This window comes from Hyperolius riggenbachi, chromosome 2 (assembly GCF_040937935.1).
Source record: "Hyperolius riggenbachi isolate aHypRig1 chromosome 2, aHypRig1.pri, whole genome shotgun sequence".
Classification (NCBI taxonomy): Eukaryota; Metazoa; Chordata; class Amphibia; order Anura; family Hyperoliidae; genus Hyperolius; species Hyperolius riggenbachi.
This window is the reverse complement of record NC_090647.1, coordinates 489431248-489451420: the sequence shown is the minus strand read 5'-3', so window position 1 is coordinate 489451420 and position 20173 is coordinate 489431248. Positions and strand designations below refer to the sequence as shown.

General features: G+C 46.1%; 1 protein-coding gene across 2 annotated transcripts in view; it reads left to right on the top strand.

Annotated features, from left to right (window-relative positions):
- LOC137544932 (interferon-induced GTP-binding protein Mx2-like) overlaps nt 1–20173 on the top strand; it is a 100356-nt gene that overhangs the window by 60929 nt on the left and 19254 nt on the right. For both annotated transcript variants that reach the window (XM_068266029.1, XM_068266028.1), the window contains 2 exons: nt 979–1120; nt 15043–15201. In XM_068266029.1, coding sequence (XP_068122130.1) covers nt 979–1120; nt 15043–15201 — 301 coding nt within the window. The remainder of the gene's footprint in view (nt 1–978; nt 1121–15042; nt 15202–20173) is intronic.

Below are 20173 nucleotides of genomic sequence, written 5' to 3'. Positions count from 1 at the left end.
TTTAGAAAAAGTACCGTATGTAGGTGTTATTTTACTATTTGGCCACAAGATATCTCCAGTGATTTATTTTCTAAGCACCTGTAAGCGTAATATATAAGCTTACAGTAAGTAAAGCATGGACGTGCAACCTTTTTTTTCACAATGACGCAGCTTCAATCAGGGGACTTACCTCAGTTCCCATTCATTGATCTCCGGGCTACCGGGCGGAGCGAGTATGCGCGTGGGAGCACAGACAGCGGGGGTCGCGGCAGGGATGCGTATATTTACGCCCTGGGCGTTGAGGTGAAGTCTGCTGGGGCATAGATATATATACTGTTGCAGGGTGTGCAAGTAGTTAAAAAGACACCTGAAGTGAGAGGAATATAAAGTCTGCCATATTTATTTACCAGTAAACAATACCAGTTCCCTGGCAGTCCTGCTGATCTTTCTTGCATCACTAGTGTCTGAATCACACACCTGAAAAAAGCATGCCACTAGTCCAGTCAGACTTGAGTCATGCGCAGTACAGGGACAGACTTCAGACAGTGAGGTTCTGTGTACAAGTCGCAAATGTGGGTCGCGGTGGTGCGTGCGTTGGCGGGGGGTCGTGGCCCAGGCCTATCGTTTTTCAGTGGGTAAGTAGTACAATTAATAATACAGTGAAAACGCCATTATCTGGCACCAATGGGGATTGGCTGATGGCGTATAAATATGGTTTGTGGTTGCTTGGAAATCAGTGATAAAAATAGGCCTAGCTAAAAAAAATTGCACTACTATACCCTCATTCTATATTTCCCATATACTCTGTATTAATGTTGAAATACAGTAATTCAAAACAAATAGACAAAGTACAGACTTAATGTAACTGAGGTATATTACTGTATAAAGCATATTTATGCATCCTGCAAGGCCAGTTCTGGATAGCATGAATTTATTACACTGAAAATAAAACGTTATCTATACGTTGTCTATACAGCCTGTATTTTTGTTTCCCGACAGAAAATTAAAAGTTTTTCAATGGCAATAACACATGTAATGAATGGAGAGCAAGATGGAAGCACTGAAGACTTAAAACTTTATACCAACTTGAGAAAATTCTTCAGTGAATGGGAGAAACTTATGAAGAATTCCAATGCACAGTGTAAGTATGGAACAGATCAATACAGTACACAACTCGCATAGCTAATAGTTGTTTTGTTGATAGGAAATATATGTATGTTACTGAGAATAGAGATTTAAATGACAGCCGAATACACTTAAAGCGGATCCGAGAGGAAAAACTAACTATAACAAGTAACTTGTCTATATATCTTATCTAAAGTTTAGATAGTTTACACAGCAAATCTAGCTGCAAACAGCTTCAAAAGTTTATGATTATTTATTCCTGTGATACAATGAGGGCAGCCGTGTTGTGTTTGTCACATTGTCACAGGCTGAGTGCTGGAGATGCTATCAGCTTGCCTGTGTGTAAAGTCAGTCCCCTCTCCTCCTCCCTCCTCCGCTCTGCCTCTAAAATCAATGGCTAGTAACAACCTCCTCCTCCTGCCCAGATTGAGCTCCCATAATCCCTTGCTACACTGCCAAGGTTCTCTGAAAAACTGTGGGCGAGGCTTGTTTTAGTTTATAGGGAATTAGAGTATTCAAACAAAACAAAAAAAGTATTTGGCTTGAGGATTGCCCTATAAAGTATATGAAAGGAACACAATTATTCAATGAGTAAAAGTTTATCTCGGATCCACTTTAAAGGACCACTATCGTGAAAATTGTAAAATATTAAATGCATGTAAACACTTACAAATAAGGAATATGTTTCTTCCAGAGTAAAAGGAGCCATAGATTACTTTGCTTCTATATTGCTGTCACTTACAATAGGTGGTAGAAATCTGACAGAACCAACAGGTTTTGAACTAGTCCATCTCTTCACAGGGGATTCTCAGCAAGGCTTTTATTCTTTATAAAGACACTCCCTGAAAAGGATTTATACAAAGATGCTGGCCACCCTCCCTGCTCAGCATACATTTTTTTTGCCAGTTGGACAGAGCAACTGCCATTCACAAAGTGCTTTTGAAACTAGAGAAAACCCTGATAATCCCGCATGAGGAGATGGGCTAGTCCAAAACCTGTCGCTTCTGTCGGATTTCTACTACCTACTGTAAGTGACAGCAACATAGGAGAAAAGTAATTCATGGCTCATTTGACTCTGGAAGAAATTTACTGCTTATGTATGTGTTTACATGTACAGGGCTGAAACAGCTCCGTTGCATCCCATGGGTCTTGAGTAGAAAAGAGACAAAAGCACAAAGACACCGGGAACCCAATCTGGTGTAGTATGTTGAGTAGCCTGATGGAAGTTTCTAAGAATAACAATAAAATACTCACAAGGTTGGGTTGCCACTTGCCAGTATAAGCAACCACTTACTGTGCATGTGGGGAAGTGCCGCCCCCGCTCGGCCTTTGAGGTGGAAGATAACAGTTGCTGCTCCAAAAAAATAAACTTAAATAATACTCCTAAGTTAGAACCCTTGTACTTGTACTAAGAGTAATACAATGCAAAAAAACAAGTAGGAGGTGCTCTCTATGGATCAGTGGTATAACTCTAATGATGTTATATATAGTTTGAAACAGTCCTACCTGAAATGAGGACTAGTTTAAAAAAACAAAACAATTTTATTTAGCACTGGGCAATGCGTTTTGCCACTAAAAGCAGCTTCATCAGGTCAACAGTAGTGTTTAAACAACAAACTAGTGTGGCAAACAACCACTCAATGGGTCTGATTCACAAAGCGGTGCAAAGTGTTTGCACGCCAGTGAAAAGCCCTTTATCATGCCTAAACTCAGTTTAGGCATGATAAGTTTAGGTGTGATAAGTTTAGGTGTGATAAGTTTATGCATGATAAGTTTAGGTGTGATAAGTTTAGGCATGATAAGTTTAAGCACCAACTGCGTTAGCACCGCAGTGCACAGCTGATCAAATGTTTTGCGCTAGCGCTTTGCGTGCGGGACTTTGCACCCTATCTACACTTATCTAAACTTAGCATGCCTAAACTTATCACACCTAAACTTATCACGCCTAAACTGGCTTTTCACCAGCGTGGTGCAATGGTTATCACGCCTAAAGTCTCTAACTGGGTTAGCACCGCTTTGTGAATCGAGCCCAATAAGTCACATACAGTATAACTCAATACAGTGAAATATAAAATGATACAATAGTAAAAGATGGAATAGTATAATAGTGACATATGGAACAGCAGACTAATAATAATAAAAACACAATAAAACATCATATTGGAAATGGAAAATCATGGGGTTAGTCATATTCACTCCTAGACTGTGTATCATATAACAATCCAGTATGGGATATAATAAAATATATGGATGTCCATACAGTATGGTATATAAAGTGCAAAAAAACAGCTTTTATGGTACATGATCTGCCTTTCCAAAGATGGTTGATAAGTTTCCCCTTCAAGGTATTTTTCAGGGCTAAGTTTTTTAAGGGCTTTAAAGAGAGTCTGAAGCGAGAATAAATCTCGCTTCAGACCTCATAAATAGCAGGGGCATGTGTGCCCCTGCTAAAACGCCGCTATAGCGCGGCTTAACGGGGGTCCCTTCACCCCCAAATCCCCCTCGATACACCGGGGGAGCGCTTCCTGGTTGGGGCAGGGCTAACCGCCGCAGCCCTGCCCCACGCGCGTCTGTCAGCGCGTATCTCCGCCTCTCCCCCGCCCCTCTCAGTCTTCCTTCACTGAGAGGGGCGGGGGAGAGGCGGCGATGCGCCGCTGACAGACGCGACTGGAGGCAGGGCTGCAGCCGTTAGCCCTGCCTCCAGGAAGAGACAGCCAGCGACTTTTTCTACGACACACTTTTGCGGGGGGTGGGTTGGGGGTGAAGGGACCCCCGTTTAGCCGCGGGATAGCGGCGTTTTAGCAGGGGCACACGTGCCCCTGCTATTTATGAGCTCAGAAGCGAGATTTATTCTCGCTTCAGAGTCTCTTTAACCACTTGAGGACTACAGTCTTTCTAACCCTTAAGGACCAGGCACTTTTTTTCCACTCAGACCACTGCAGCTTTCACGGTTTATTGCTCGCTCATACAACCTACCACCTAAATGAATTTTGGCTCCTTTTCTTGTCACTAATAAAGCTTTCTTTTGGTGCTATTTGATTGCTCCTGCGATTTTTACTTTTTATTATATTCATCAAAAAAGACATGAATTTTGGCAAAAAAATGATTTTTTTAACTTTCTGTGCTGACAATTTTCAAATAAAGTAAAATTTCTGTATACATGCAGCGCGAAAAATGTGGACAAACATGTTTTTGATAAAAAAAAAACCCATTCAGTGTATATTTATTGGTTTGGGTAAAAGTTATAGCGTTTACAAACTATGGTGCAAAAAGTGAATTTTCCCATTTTCAAGCATCTCTGACTTTTCTGACCCCCTGTCATGTTTCATGAGGGGCTAGAATTCCAGGATAGTATAAATACCCCCCAAATAACCCCATTTTGGAAAGAAGACATCCCAAAGTATTCACTGAGAGGCATAGTGAGTTCATAGAAGATATTATTTTTTGTCACAAGTAAGCGGAAAATGACACTTTGTGACAAAAAAAAGAAAAAAAAAAAGAATCCATTTCTTCTAACTTGCGACAAAAAAAAAATGAAATCTGCCACGGACTCACCATGCCCCTCTCTGAATACCTTGAAGTGTCTACTTTCCAAAATGGGGTCATTTGTGGGGTGTGTTTACTGTCCTCGCATTTTGGGGGGTGCTAATTTGTAAGCACCCCTGTAAAGCCTAAAAGTGCTCATTGGACTTTGGGCCCCTTAGCGCAGTTAGGCTGCAAAAAAGTGCCACACATGTGGTATTGCCGTACTCAAGAGAAGTAGTAGAATGTGTTTTGGGGTGTATTTTTACACATACCCATGCTGGGTGGGAGAAATATCTCTGTAAATGACAATTTTTTCATTTTTTTTACACACAATTGTCCATTTACAGAGTTATTTCTCCCACCCAGCATGGGTATGTGTAAAAATACACCCCAAAACACATTGTACTACTTCTCCCGAGTACGGCGATACCACATGTGTGGCACTTTTTTGCACCCTAACTGCGCTAAAGGGCCCAAAGTCCAATGAGTACCTTTAGGATTTCACAAGTCATTTTGCGGAATTTGATTTCCAGACTACTCCTCACGGTTTAGGGCCCCTAAAATGCCAGGGCAGTATAGGAACCCCACAAATGACCCCATTTTAGAAAGAAGACACCCCAAAGTATTCCGTTAGGAGTATGGTGAGTTCATAGAAGATTTTATTTTTTGTCAAAAGTTAGCGGAAAGTTGATTTTTATTGTTTTTTTCACAAAGTGTCATTTTCCACTAACTTGTGACAAAAAATAAAATCTTCTATGAACTCACCATACTCCTAACGGAATACCTTGAGGTGTCTTCTTTCTAAAATGGGGTCATTTGTGGGGTTCCTATACTGCCCTGGCATTTTAGGGGCCCTAAACCGTGAGGAGTAGTCTGGAAATCAAATTCCGCAAAATGACCTGTGAAATCCTAAAGGTACTCATTGGACTTTGGGCCCTTTAGCGCAGTTAGGGTGCAAAAAAGTGCCACACATGTGGTATCGCCGTACTCGGGAGAAGTAGTTCAATGTGTTTTGGGGTGTATTTTTACACATACCCATGCTGGGTGGGAGAAATAACTCTGTAAATGGACAATTGTGTGTAAAAAAATCAAAAGATTGTCATTTACAGAGGTATTTCTCCCACCCAGCATGGGTATGTGTAAAAATACACCCCAAAACTCATTGTACTACTTCTCCCGAGTATGGCAATACCACATGTGTGGCACTTTTTTGCACCCTAACTGCGCTAAAGGGCCCAAAGTCCAATGAGTACCTTTAGGATTTCACAGGTCATTTTGCGAAATTTGATTTCCAGACTACTCCTCACGGTTTAGGGCCCCTAAAATGCCAGTTCAGTATAGGAACCCCACAAATGACCCCATTTTAGAAAGAAGACACCCCAAGGTATTCCGTTAGGAGTATGGTGAGTTCATAGAAGATTTTATTTTTTGTCACAAGTTAGTGGAAAATGACACTTTGTGAAAAAAACAATAGAAATCAATTTTCCGCTAACTTTCGACAAAAAATAAAATCTTCTATGAACTCACCATACTCCTAACGGAATACCTTTGGGTGTCTTCTTTCTAGAATGGGGTCATTTGTGGGGTTACTATACTGCCCTGGCATTTTAGGGGCCCTAAACCGTGAGGAGTAGTCTTGAAACCAAATGTCGCAAAATGACCTGTGAAATCCTAAAGGTACTCATTGGACTTTGGGCCCCTTAGCGTACTTAGGGTGTAAAAAAGTGCCACACATGTGGTACCGCCGTACTCAGGAGAAGTAGTATAATGTGTTTTGGGGTGTATTTTTACACATACCCATGCTAAGTGGGAGAAATATCTCTGTAAATGACAATTGTTTGATTTGTTTTACACACAATTGACCATTTACATAGAAATTTCTCCCACCCAGCATGGGTATGTGTAAAAATACACCCCAAAACACATTATACTACTTTTCCTGAGTACGGCGGTACCACATGTGTGACACTTTTTTGCAGCCTAGGTGCGCTAAGGGGCCCAACGTCCTATTCACGGGTCATTTTGAGGCATTTGTTTTCTAGACTACTCCTCGCGGTTTAGGGCCCCTAAAATGCCAGGGCAGTATAGGAACCCCACAAGTGACCCCATTTTAGAAAGAAGACACCCCAAGGTATTCCGTTAGGTGTATGGCGAGTTCATAGAAGATTTTATTTTTTGTCACAAGTTAGTGAAAAATGACACTTTGTGAAAAAAAACCAATAAAAAATCAATTTCCGCTAACTTTTGACAAAAAATAAAATCTTCTATGAACTCGTCATACACCTAACAGAATACCTTGGGGTGTCTTTTTTTCTAAAATGGGGTCACTTGTGGGGTTCCTATACCGCCCTGGCATTTTACGGGCCCAAAACCGTGAGTAGTCTGGAAACCAAATGTCTCAAAATGACTGTTCAGGGGTATAAGCATCTGCAAATTTTGATGACAGGTGGTCTATGAGGGGGCGAATTTTGTGGAACCGGTCATAAGCAGGGTGGCCTTTTAGATGACAGGTTGTATTGGGCCTGATCTGATGGATAGGAGTGCTAGGGGGGTGACAGGAGGTGATTGATGGGTGTCTCAGGGGGTGGTTAGAGGGGAAAATAGATGCAATCAATGCACTGGGGAGGTGATCGGAAGGGGGTCTGAGGGGGATCTGAGGGTTTGGCCGAGTGATCAGGAGCCCACACGGGGCAAATTAGGGCCTGATCTGATGGGTAGGTGTGCTAGGGGGTGACAGGAGGTGATTGATGGGTGTCTCAAGGTGTGATTAGAGGGGGGAATAGATGCAAGCAATGCACTGGCGAGGTGATCAGGGCTGGGGTCTGAGGGCATTCTGAGGGTGTGGGCGGGTGATTGAGTGCCCTAGGGGCAGATAGGGGTCTAATCTGATAGGTAGCAGTGACAGGGGGTGATTGATGGGTAATTAGTGGGTGTTTAGGGTAGAGAACAGATGTGAACACTGCACTTGGGAGGTGATCGGACGTCGGATCTGCGGGCGATCTATTGGTGTGGGTGGGTGTTCAGTTTGCCCGCAAGGGGCAGGTTAGGGGCTGATTGATGGGTGGCAGTGACAGGGGGTGATTGATGGGTGGCAGTGACAGGGGGTGATTGATGGGTGATTGACAGGTGATTGACAGGTGATCAGTGGGTTATTACAGGGAAGGACAGATGTAAATAATGCCCTGGCGAATTGATAAGGGGGGGTCTGAGGGCAATCTGAGCGTGTAGGCGGGTGATTGGGTGCCCGCAAGGGGCAGATTAGGGTCTGATCTGATGGGTAACAGTGACAGGTGGTGATAGGGGGTGATTGATGGGTGATTGATGGGTAATTAGTGAGTGTTTAGAGGAGAGAATAGATGGAAACACTGCGCTTGGGTGGTGATCTGATGTCGGATCTGCGGGCGATCTATTGGTGTGGGTGGGTGATCAGTTTGCCCGCAAGGGGCAGGTTAGGGGCTGATTGTTGGGTGGCAGTGACAGGGGGTGATTGATGGGTGATAGGTGATTGGCAGGTGATTGACAGGTGATCAGTGGGTTATTACATGGAAGGACAGATGTAATTAATGCACTGGTGAATTGATAAGGGGGGGGGGGTCTGAGGGCAATCTGAGCGTGTGGGCGGGTGATTGGGTGCCCGCAAGGGGCAGCTTAGGGTCTGATCTGATAGGTAACAGTGACAGGTGGTGATAGGGGGTGATTGATGGGTGATTGATGGGTAATTAGTGGGTGTTTAGAGAAGATAACAGATGTAAACAATACATTTGGGAGGTAATCTGACGGCGGGTTTGCGGGCGATCTAATGGTGTGGGTGGGAGATCAGATTGCCCGCAAGGGGCAGGTTAGGGGCTGATTGATGGGTGGCAGTGACAGGGGGTGATTGATGGGTGATAGGTGATTGGCAGGTGATTGACAGGTGATCAGTGGGTTATTACAGGGAAGAACAGATGTAATTAATGCACTGGCGAATTGATAAGGGGGGGTCAGAGGGCAATCTGAGCGTGTTGGCGGGTGATTGGGTGCCCGCAAGGGGCAGATTAGGGTCTGATCTGATAGGTAAAAGTGACAGGTGGTGATAGGGGGTGATTGATGGGTGATTGATGGGTAATTAGTGGGTGTTTAGAGGAGAGAATAGATGTAAACAATGGATTTGGGAGGTGATCTGATGTCGGATCTGCGGGCGATCTATTGGTGTGGGTGGGTGATCAGATTGCCCGCAAGGGGCAGGTTAGGGGCTGATTGTTGGGTGGCAGTGACAGGGGGTGATTGATGGGTGATTGATGGGTGATTGATGGGTGATTGACGGGTGATTGACAGGTTATCAGGGAAGATAGATGCATACAGTACACAGGGGGGGGGGGGGGGTCTGGGGAGAATCTGAGGGGTGGGGGGGTGATCAGGAGGGGGCAGGGGGCAGGGGGGGATATAAAAAAAAAATAGCGTTGACAGATAGTGACAGGGAGTGATTGATGGGTTATTAGGGGGGTGATTGGGTGCAAACAGGGGTCTGGGGGGTGGGCAGGGGGGGGTCTGAGGGGTGCTGTGGGCGATCAGTGGGCGGGGGGGGGGCAGATCAGTGTGTTTGGGTGCAGACTAGGGTGGCTGCAGCCTGCCCTGGTGGTCCCTCGGACACTGGGACCACCAGGGCAGGAGGCAGCCTGTATAATACACTTTGTATACATTACAAAGTGTATTATACACTTTGTATGCGGCGATCGCGGGGTTAACATCCCGCCGGCGCTTCCGTATGGCCGGCGGGATGTTACGGCGGGTGGGCGGAGCCAGTTGCCGGGGGAAGCGCGCGTCATCAATGACGCGATCGCTCCCCCGGCATGCCTAAAGGACGCGCCGCCTGAAGGCGTATTGCGGTCCTTTAGGCATCCACTTTGCCGCCGCCCATGGGCTGTGGGCGGTCGGCAAGTGGTTAAAGGGAACCTTAAAGCGGACCCAAACCAAACATTTTTTTTTTTAATTAAAAATATTTAGTTGCACCACTCTGACACATACAAAGATAAATAAACACTCCTTCAAGCCTATGAGCATTTCAGTGCATGCTTTTCACCCTCCTCTTTCCATAACTAGGGTTATACAGGTGGCAGCCATTAGCAATTCCTGCTTTGCTGGACACTATCTACTCCACCAGTTTGCCGGATTCTGTCCCGGCAATATGAAAGGAAGGGAGGGGTTTCTCTAATAAATGTAAAATATTTCATATTTGTCATCATGCAGCTGAAAAAAGGCTTCTATTTATTATTATAATTTAGAAAATAGATTTCATTTCTGAAATCTTGTATTTTTCATTTGGGTCCACTTTAACTGAGAGGGATATGGAAGTTTTCTTTTAAACAATACCAGTTGCCTGGCAGCCCCGCTGATCTCTTTGGCTGCAGTAGTGTCTGAATCACACACCTGAAACAAGCATGCAGCTAATTCAGTTCTCCTGAGATCTTTTTGGTATTTTACGCATATGCGTATATTAAATATTATAATCGCTTTTGTTACTGCCCCTCATTCATTTACTTTTCATCCTAATCAACTAATGTGGATACTTTTGTCATTATGTATCATTATTATGTATTATCATTTATAGCCCTTAAAAGCATAGCCCTGAAAAATACCTTCCACAGGATATTTATTGACTATCTTTCCTAAGGCAGATTGTTGTACTTTTTGTACCTTAAAAATAGTTTTTCTGCACTTTGTATACCATTTATTCACCCATGTACATTATATTAAAGTGGACCTGAACTCTTGCACAGGACAGAAGGAACACATAGAGAAATGCACCCTGTATGTATTGTGTTTAGCCTGTCTATTTCCCCATGATCTGTGACTAATCACCACTTTAATCTGATCTCTCAGCTGTGTCCGCTCAGGAATCTCCTTTGCCATGGCAGAGCAGCTAATTTGTAAACACATTACAGATTTATTGCAGGATTTGTATCAGCTGTAACATACATGTTTTTCTTGAAATGTTATTTTGCTGTTGCTTATCTTTTAGAGCAGAGAGGAAGTTCTGAGTCCAGTTCCGCTTTAATATACCCCATACTTTTTATTTTTTTATAGGACACACAGTGTCGGTCTAGAGGTGGCCATACATGGTACAATTTTTCAATTAGATAATTTAGTTCGATTATTCTGTTAGATCGAATATAAAGATTTTTCCAGCATGTCCGATTATTTTTCCAGAAAAAACGGGATAATCGTTCGAATTTCTTGATCGAAAAAAAAACATTTTCAGCTTTCATTCAATTCGATCATTTAGATCGAATAAACGGGAAAATCGAACGTTTTTATTGTATCGTGAATGGGCACCATAGGATTGATTGCGACTAACCTGATTTGACTTCCTATTTTTAATATGATATTTTATTGCATTTGTATTACTATTAGTCCTCCGTTCCATGTTTTACTATTGTATTATTCCATATTTTAATAACATATCTCAGTATATAGTACAATATAATAAAATGACATGTGACTTATTGAGTGGTTGTTTTGGTCATTCGTTTGTTTTTAAAGCACTATTATTGACCTGATGGTGCTGCTTTTAGTGGCGAAACTCGTTGTCTGGTAGATACCAGCCCTTACTACTTGCTAGAACAAATAGTATTATGCAACCTACAGACTTTCATTCATTGCATTCTGTTACTTCTTAAAGGAAATGTCCCCCCCCCCAAAAAAAAATCTACTTACCTGGGGCTTCCTCCAGGCCCTGGCAACCGCTATGTCCCATGCCGCAGCTCTGCTCTCAGCCGCTGGCTCCCGGTTCCCTCCGCTGAGGTCATTGTGCTTTGTAAAGCGCTGTGGAATATGTTGGCGCTATATAAATCAAAAATAATAATAATCCTCTACTGCATTTGCGTGAGCGCCTCTGTCAATCAAGTCCACGTTGTCCGTAGTGTACTGTGCAGGCGCAGTAGTTCTGCATATCCAGTGGTTAGCATCACCCTGATGCCTGTATCGTGCCAACATGTCTGGCGGACGTCTCCCCCCCCTTCCCTCACCTTAGGGGGCTCTCCCTCAGGGTTGCTCGTAAACTACGCCAGCGCGAATCTACGCATTGTAGTACGCAACTATGCATCGTAGTTCGTAGGCGAAGTTTAAGAACTACACTTACGCATTTCCGCGTAGTCGTAGTCCCGCTATGCGTAGCTCCGCCCGCTACGCGTAGTTGACGTATGTATTGCGAAGTCAACTATGCGTGCGGTAACTGCATTCATATGGGTCATTGCGCATGTGCAGAAATTTTATTACCCTTTATACGCATACAATTCCGCATTGGATGTTGGAATGTATGATTATATTAGTTTGTGTATGCGCATAGTTAGCAGATTATTGCGGAAATTTTTCCACATAAGGGCATAAGGGGTTGCATCAACTACGCTACGCAATACGTGAAGCTTGCGTATTTTAATGCGTAGTCTACGGGATGCTAACGTAGTGAAGTGGCTGATTTCGGAGCCGTAGATTGCGAAGCGTATTTGCGTAAAAATACGCGTAGTTCCAGCGTAGCGAAGTTGGCTGCCTACGACCATCCCTGCTCTCCCTCCCTCGCTCTCCAGAACGAAGTGTGCAGCGGCTGGGCAGCGGGCGGAACTTACCTCGTCTCGCTCCTGCGCCGGAAGTTCTGGTGCCGCACTCTGGTCTGGACCAGACCAGAGTAGTGGCTAATCCATCCGGCGCCTGCGACGAGACGACGTAAGTTCCGCCCGCTACCCAGTCGCTGCACACTTCGTTCCGGAGGGGAGAGCGAGGGAGGGAGAGCCCTCTAAGGTGAGGGAAGGGGGGGGAGACGTCCGCCCTTTCCCACTGTGCCCATAGCTCTCTCTCTTCTTTGCGCTGCTCCCCTCCTGCTGGGGCACACCTGACTACATATACTGGGGACATATACCCCTCTCCTGCCTACATATACTGGGGACATATACCCCTGGCTACATATACTGGGAACATATACCCTTGGCTACATATACTGTGCACATATACCCCTGCCTACATATACTGGGCACATATACCCCTGCCTACATATACTAGGCACATATACCCCTGGCTACATATACTGGGCACATACACCCCTGGCTACATATACTGGGCACATATACCCCTGGCTACATATACTGGGCACATATACTGCTGGCTACATATACCCCTGGCTATATATACTGGGCACATATACCCCTGGCTATATATACTGGGCACATATACCCCTGCCTACATATACTGGGCACATATACCCCTGACTACATATACTGGGCACATATACCCCTGACTACATATACTGGGCACATATACTCCTGGCTATATATACTGGGACATATACACCTGCCTACATATACTGGGACATATACACCTGCCTACATATACTGGGACATATACACCTGCATACTGGGACATATACACCTTCCTACATATACTGGGGACATATACACCTGCCTACATATACTGGGGACATATACACCTGCCTACACATACTGGGACATATATACACCTGCCTAAACATACTCGGACGTATACACCTGCCTACATATACTGGGACGTATACCCCTGGCTACATATACTGGGACATATACCCCTGGCTACATATACTGGGGACATATACCCCCTGGCTACATATACTGGGGACATATACCCCCTGGCTACATATACTGGGGACATATACCCCCTGGCTACATATACTGGGGACATTTACCCCTGGCTATACATACTGGGACATATACACCTGCCTACATATACCCCTGGCTATATATACTGGGACATATACACCTGCCTACATATACTGGGACATATACACCTGCCTACATATACTGGGACATATACAGCTGCCTACATATACTGGGCACATATCCCCCTGACTATATATACTGGGCACATATACCCCTGCCTACATATACTGGGCACATATACATCTGGCTACATATACTGGGCACATATACCCTTGACTACATATACTGGGCACATATACCCCTGGCTACATATACTGGGAGACATATACCCCTGGCTACATATACTGGGGACATATACCCCTGGCTACATATACTGGGGATATATACCCCTGGCTACATATACTGGGGACATATACCCCTCACTACATATACTGGGGACATATACCCCTCACTACATATACTGGGGACATATACCCCTGACTACATAAACTGGGCACATATACCCCTGACTACATATACTGAGCACATATACCCCTGACTACATATACTGAGCACATATACCCCTGACTACATATACTGGGCACATATACCCCTGACTACATATACTGGGCACATATACCCCTGACTACATATACTGGGCACATATATCCCTGCCTACATATACTGGGCACATATACCTCTGGCTACATATACTGGGCACATATACCCCTACCTACATATACTGGGCACATATACCCCTGGCTACCTGTTCTGGGGACATCTCTACACCTGCCTACCTGTTCTGGGGACATCTCTACCCCTGGCTACCAGTTCTGGGGACATCTACACCGCTGGTCACCTATTCTGGGGACACCTATAGACCTGGGGCTATCTATTTTTGGGGAACCACTTCTGTCAGATTGTGTATTTTGGGGAACTGCTGCCAGGTGAGAGGTGTCTACCATATTAAGGGGGCATTCTGACTATTTATGTGAAATGCTGTCTATTTATGTGCCTCATGACTGCTGAATTTGTCTTGTTGGGGGCCTCATGGTTACGGACATTGTCTTGTTGGGGGCCTCATGATTGCTGAATTTGTCTTGTTGGGGGCCTCATGATTGCTGAGTTGGTCATGTTGGGGGCCTCATGATTGCTGAATTTGTCTTGATGGGGGGGCCTCATGATTGCTGAATTTGTCTTGTTGGGGGTCACATGATTGCTAACTGCGAGACTATGGAAAAAGCTGAATCATCATCATATGAGACAATAGCATTAAACCTACTTTTTCCGCTTTTTAAAACAGAAAATGAAACTGGGAGGTTCTAAAAAAATGAATACATTTTTCAGGAGTAGGATGGATGAAATTGTTTATCTTCACAGTTTATTTTCAACTTGGATTTTCCATAATGTTCATGTATGAGTTAAAACGTTTGTATTTAGTTTAAATTGCTGTTGGCACTTTGTGATAGTAATGTATGTTGTGTACAGTAATGTAATGTTGCAGTTTGGACACTCGACCTCCAAAAGGTTCGCGCCACCACTGTCTTAATCTAATGTCCCACCATTGCTTAGTTCATGTAACCTTGTCTCCACCCACGACCACACCCACATTCTGGTTCATGACCACACCCATGTAGCCCCACACACCACCCCAAATTTTCGGCGCGCCGCCCCGCTTTTTCCTCCCCCCTTTTTGCCCCCCACTGGAAAATTTTCTGCGGACGCCCATGTTCAGCAGATTTCATTTATAAGATCTTATTTTAAACTTTTTCAGTTTTGAACGAAATGAGGAAGGAGGTAAATATTTATGAAAATCGATTCCGGGGTCGGGAGCTCCAGGGCTTCTACAACTACAAGAGATTTGAGGATATTCTGCGCGAACAGATACTCACATTTCAGAAACCAGCTGTCACCCTGCTGAATAGCGTCAAAGGTGAGATTCTGCCCATCCAGAGGTAACATTTATCTTACTGTATGTGTATCGTAATCACCTGTAGTGATTGATTGATTGATTGATTGATTGATTGACTTATTTAAGTATTTATATAGCGCCAACATATTACACAGCAATAAACACAAGGGGTTTGCAGCACACCAGCTCTTTTATTCAGAGCAAACAGGATACAAGCATCAGCAAGCTTTCGGACAATCCCTGTCCTTTGTCAAGCCAAGATACAAATGAAACAGCCTTGCATATAAGCACCTAGCAGCAGGAAATGACATCACATATAATCACACATCAAACTTAATTGACATAGGCATTAACCCTATAATCAAAAACAAAGACAAAAGCATATTCACGTCATCCTGCAGCTTTCCCTTGCATAAGGTAAAGTCCATTCCCTTCTTTCCCTCGCATAAATGTTGAATGCAACAAAGTCCATACGTGACCTGTAAAAAATTAGAGAAATAAATGCAAGTCAAAATCATGATTTAAACCCTGTGGGGTTAACGTATCCAATTCATTAATCCAGAACACTTCTTTCCTCTTCAAAGTAAGTATGCGATCACCTCCCCTTTGTAACCTGGGTACATGATCGACTACCATAAATTTGAGGTCATCACAGGAATGTCCCTTCTCTCTGCAGTGCCGGGGGATAGGTAGATCTGAGTATCTGGATCCGGGTCAATCCGGATTTTGAAAAGGGGTATCCAGAGCACCCCTGCCCAGTATACAACAACCAGCCAATCACGGCAAGCAATATACCTTACCGGCAATTGGCTGGTTGTTGTATACAAATCCTGCTTGAATTGGTCAGCTATCCCTGTCTCCAAGTCTATCAAAGTGATAGCGCAAACATGCCTCTTTTACCCGCCTGGCCCGTCCTTGTATACTATCAGTGGTGCTCATCTGAGCTAGGATATCCGAGATACTCGGATATCCTAGCTCTTTTTTCACTATTCGAGCTCGAATACCGAGCTCGAATAGTATTAGCTATCCGGGCTGTGCTATCCGAGCGCACTCGAATAGCAAGCAGATATCCGGAGATATCCTAGCTATCCGAGCTCGGATAGCGTCACCAGCTCGGATTGCGTAACGCCTGACGTCACCTCGAGTCCTCACAAGCGAATCAGAGGGCTCCCAGCCCTCTGACTGCAGCCAATCACAGAGGGGGAGCCTGGCCAAGCCCCCCTCTATAAATAGCGGACGCCATCTTGCCTCACTCGTCCTGCTTGCGACTTACTGACTAACTGTACTGAGAGATTGCTCCAGTGCTTTTTGTCTGTGTGCTAGTGCATTGCTATTGTTCTAAACCAAGCGTTTTTACACTCCAACACTTGATATTCAACTGTATTGCTTTGTATTGTAGATAGATTGTATTTTAGGCAGTTTAGTTTGTGTGATTAGGGAGGGAGACTGTCACTGCTGCAGCTGCAGCCAGCAGCTAGGCCCTGTGCCTAGGCAAGGCAGCCTGCCCTGCTCTGTGCTCTAGTCTCTAGTTACCTGTGCTCTCACCTGTCCTACTCTACTGTACTACTACTTCTGTGTTAGATAGATTTGTACTATTTTGTAGTTAGCAAGGCCCAGCTTTACTGCTATACCTGTCCTGTATCTGAACTCTGTAATCTAGTCACACCTGTTCTATTATTTAGCTAAATTCTTCTATTGTTTAGTTAGTAGTACTGTAGTGTACTCTAGTCTGTGTATAGGGACCGTCCGTCACCGTGTTACCTAGGGTCTTTGTGTGCGCAGTGCACGTCTGCGCTGTCCGCACCCTCTCGTTAGTGCTACACCCGTCCTATTGTTTATATTACTTCTATTGTGTATTCGCTGAATTGTACTGTGCAGTCTGTGTATAGGGACACCGTCAGTCAGCGTCAGCTAGGGTCTTTGTGTGCGCAGTGCACGTTTGCGCTGTCTGCATCCGTCCTATTGTTTATATTACTTGTATTGTGTATTCGCTGACTATACTGTACTGTAGTCTGTGTATAGGGACACCGTCAGTCAGCGTCAGCTAGGGTCTTTGTGTGCGCAGTGCACGTTTGCGCTGTCCGCACCCTCTCATTAGTGCTACACCCGTCCTATTGTTTATATTACTTGTATTGTGTATTCGCTGACTATACTGTACTGTAGTCTGTGTATAGGGACACCGTCAGTCAGCGTCAGCTAGGGTCTTTGTGTGCGCAGTGCACGTCTGCGCTGTCCGCACCCTCTCGTTAGTGCTACACCCGTCCTATTTTTTTCTATTACTTCTATTGTGTATTTGCTGACTTGTACTGTACTGTAGTCTGTGTATAGGGACACAGTAAGTCAGCGTCAGCTAGGGTCTTTGTGTGCGAGTGCACGTCTGCGCTGTCCACACCCTCTCGTTGGTGCTACACCCGTCCTATTTTTTTCTATTACTTCTATTGTGTATTTGCTGACTTGTACTGTACTGTAGTCTGTGTATAGGGACACCATCAGTCAGCGTCAGCTAGGGTCTTTGAGTGCGCAGTGCACGTCTGCGCTGTCCGCACCCTCTCGTTAGTGTTACACCTGTCCTATTTTTTTCTATTACTTCTATTGTGTATTTGCTGACTTGTACTGTACTGTAGTCTGTGTATAGGGACACCGTCAGTCAGCGTCAGCTAGGGTCTTTGTGTGCGCAGTGCATGTCTGCGCTGTCCGCACCCTCTCCTTAGTGCTACACCCGTCCTATTGTTTATATTACTTGTATTGTGTATTCGCTGAATTGTACTGTAGTCTGTGTATAGGGACACCGTCAGTCAGCGTCAACTAGGGTCTTTGTGTGTGCAGTGCATGTCTGCGCTGTCTGCACCCTCTCGTTAGTGCTACACCCGTCCTATTGTTTATATTACTTGTATTGTGTATTCGCTGAATTGTACTGTAGTCTGTGTATAGGGACACCGTCAGTCAACGTCAGCTAGGGTCTTTGTGTGCGCACTGCGCACTCTCTCGTTAGCGCTAAACCGATCTCTGCTGTAGAGTACACCTGTCCATCACCTCACACACCCACCACCACCAGTCCCACCCCATTAAAATCCCCCACTTGTCCCACCCGCCTTTACATACATACTTTTTTTTTTTCATTTGTATAATATTAAAAATAAACGATGTCTGGCACTGGCAGCCGCGGTTTGGGCAGGGGCAGCAAGGGCATTGCCAAGAGAGGAGGTCGTGGGCGTGGCAGCCGCGACACCACCACCATGCGCAGTTCTGCATCTGCACCAGTGGCTATTCCGCCATTAGCCACTGGCCGTGGACGCCTTGGCCGCCCAACAGCTGGGAGTCACGCTGCAGAGACACAGCAGCAGCAGCGTGTGGCGCAGATGTTCTTCCCACCGCCAGGTCGTAGCCGTCCTATTGAGGAGAAGGACGCAGACTCTGTGGTGGAACTGATGGTGGATGAGCAGGCCACCATTAGCTCTGGAACCGAGTCCTCCACCCCCACCACCACTCCTGTTCGCAAGAGCAGCAGCAGCTGACCAGCACTGCCTGGGGAGGAGGAGAAGGAGTGCAGTTCTCCAGCCCCAGCGGGCGACACCAGCACCCTGTCACTCAGCACCTTCTTATCCCCAAGCGCAGTGGGGTTATGGAGTGCTGTTGCGGCAGAATTGGAGGAGGAAGGAATGCTCATGGGCACTTTGGGGGATGATGCTTTGGACAGTCAGACAGTGGTGACTGTCCATCCGCCCATGCATGCAGAAGGGGAGTTTGTGGGATCCCAGCAGGACATGTTTGCGGAGGCGGAGGATGATGATGACAGGGTGAAGGACAGAGATTGGGTGCCAGGTCCTGGGAGTGGGGATGTCATCAGCTCTGAGGAGGAGGAGGAGGATGCGTCTGTGGGCCTTGCTAGGAGGATCAGCATCGCAGGCATGGGCAGGATCACAAGTGGGCGTGGTATGCAGGCCACACAGCGTGCTGATCCGGAGACGAGTTCTGCCAGTGCCACCACCAGCCGCACCAAGAACCCCTCCCCCCCCAACCACCACAGGGAGACCAGCGGCAGCAGCACCTTCCAGCCGAAGGGGCAACTTCACCTCCCCAATATGGAATTTTTTCACCCTGCCATATGTGGAGTGCAAGTATGCCACCTGCAACCAGTGCCGCAAGCAGCTCAGCAGAGGGAAGGAGCCCTCTGCGTTTGGCACCACCTCTCTGGTCAACCATCTTGCAGGGAAACACTTTCACGAGCATGAGGAGTTCGTGAAGTTGAAGGAAGCTGGCAGTGGCAGACCCGCCACCACTGCGAAGCCGTCGGCAGCAGCCACCCGCCCTCCTCCACCTCCTCCAGCAGCACCAGCAGGAGTGCGTCAGCAAAGCACTGCTCCTCCTCCCTCTGCAACTCCTGCCGCCGACACTGAGGCCTGTTCTGGCAGCCAGTCCTCTGCTCCCTCCAGTGATTCCCTTGCCAGCAAAAGGCGTCGCCAGACCCTGCTCAGCGACACCTTCCAGGGGGCGGTCAGGGTTCTGCCTTCCAGCAGCCGTCGCGTGCGTCTGCTGAACGGCTTGCTGGCACGGGCCATGTGCTCCCAACTCCTGCCTTATTCCCTTGTGCAGGAGGGGAGCGACATGTGTGCGCTCCTGATGTGTGCAGCCCCCGATTTGGCCAATCCCCCGCCGACATTATTTCGCACGCACGGCCATCCCTGCACTTCACCGCTCTGTGATGGCCAATGTCGGGAGAGGGCTGGAGCACGCGGTGGGTCAACGGGTCCACGTCACCATGGACTCGTGGAGCAGCCGGTTTGGGACAGGCCACTATCTGTCCTTCACCGCGCATTGGGTCAGTTTGGTGGAAGGGGGTGAGGAGGGGGGAGCAGCATCGGGGCACTGTCAGAGCAGCAGCAGCACCACCAACAACGCAGTGGGTGGTGCCACCATGCAGGGTCAGCGGAATTGCAGCAGGTTCCTCTGATCCGCTTCCATCCTCCGGCACACCAGCCCAAACCCCCCGCCT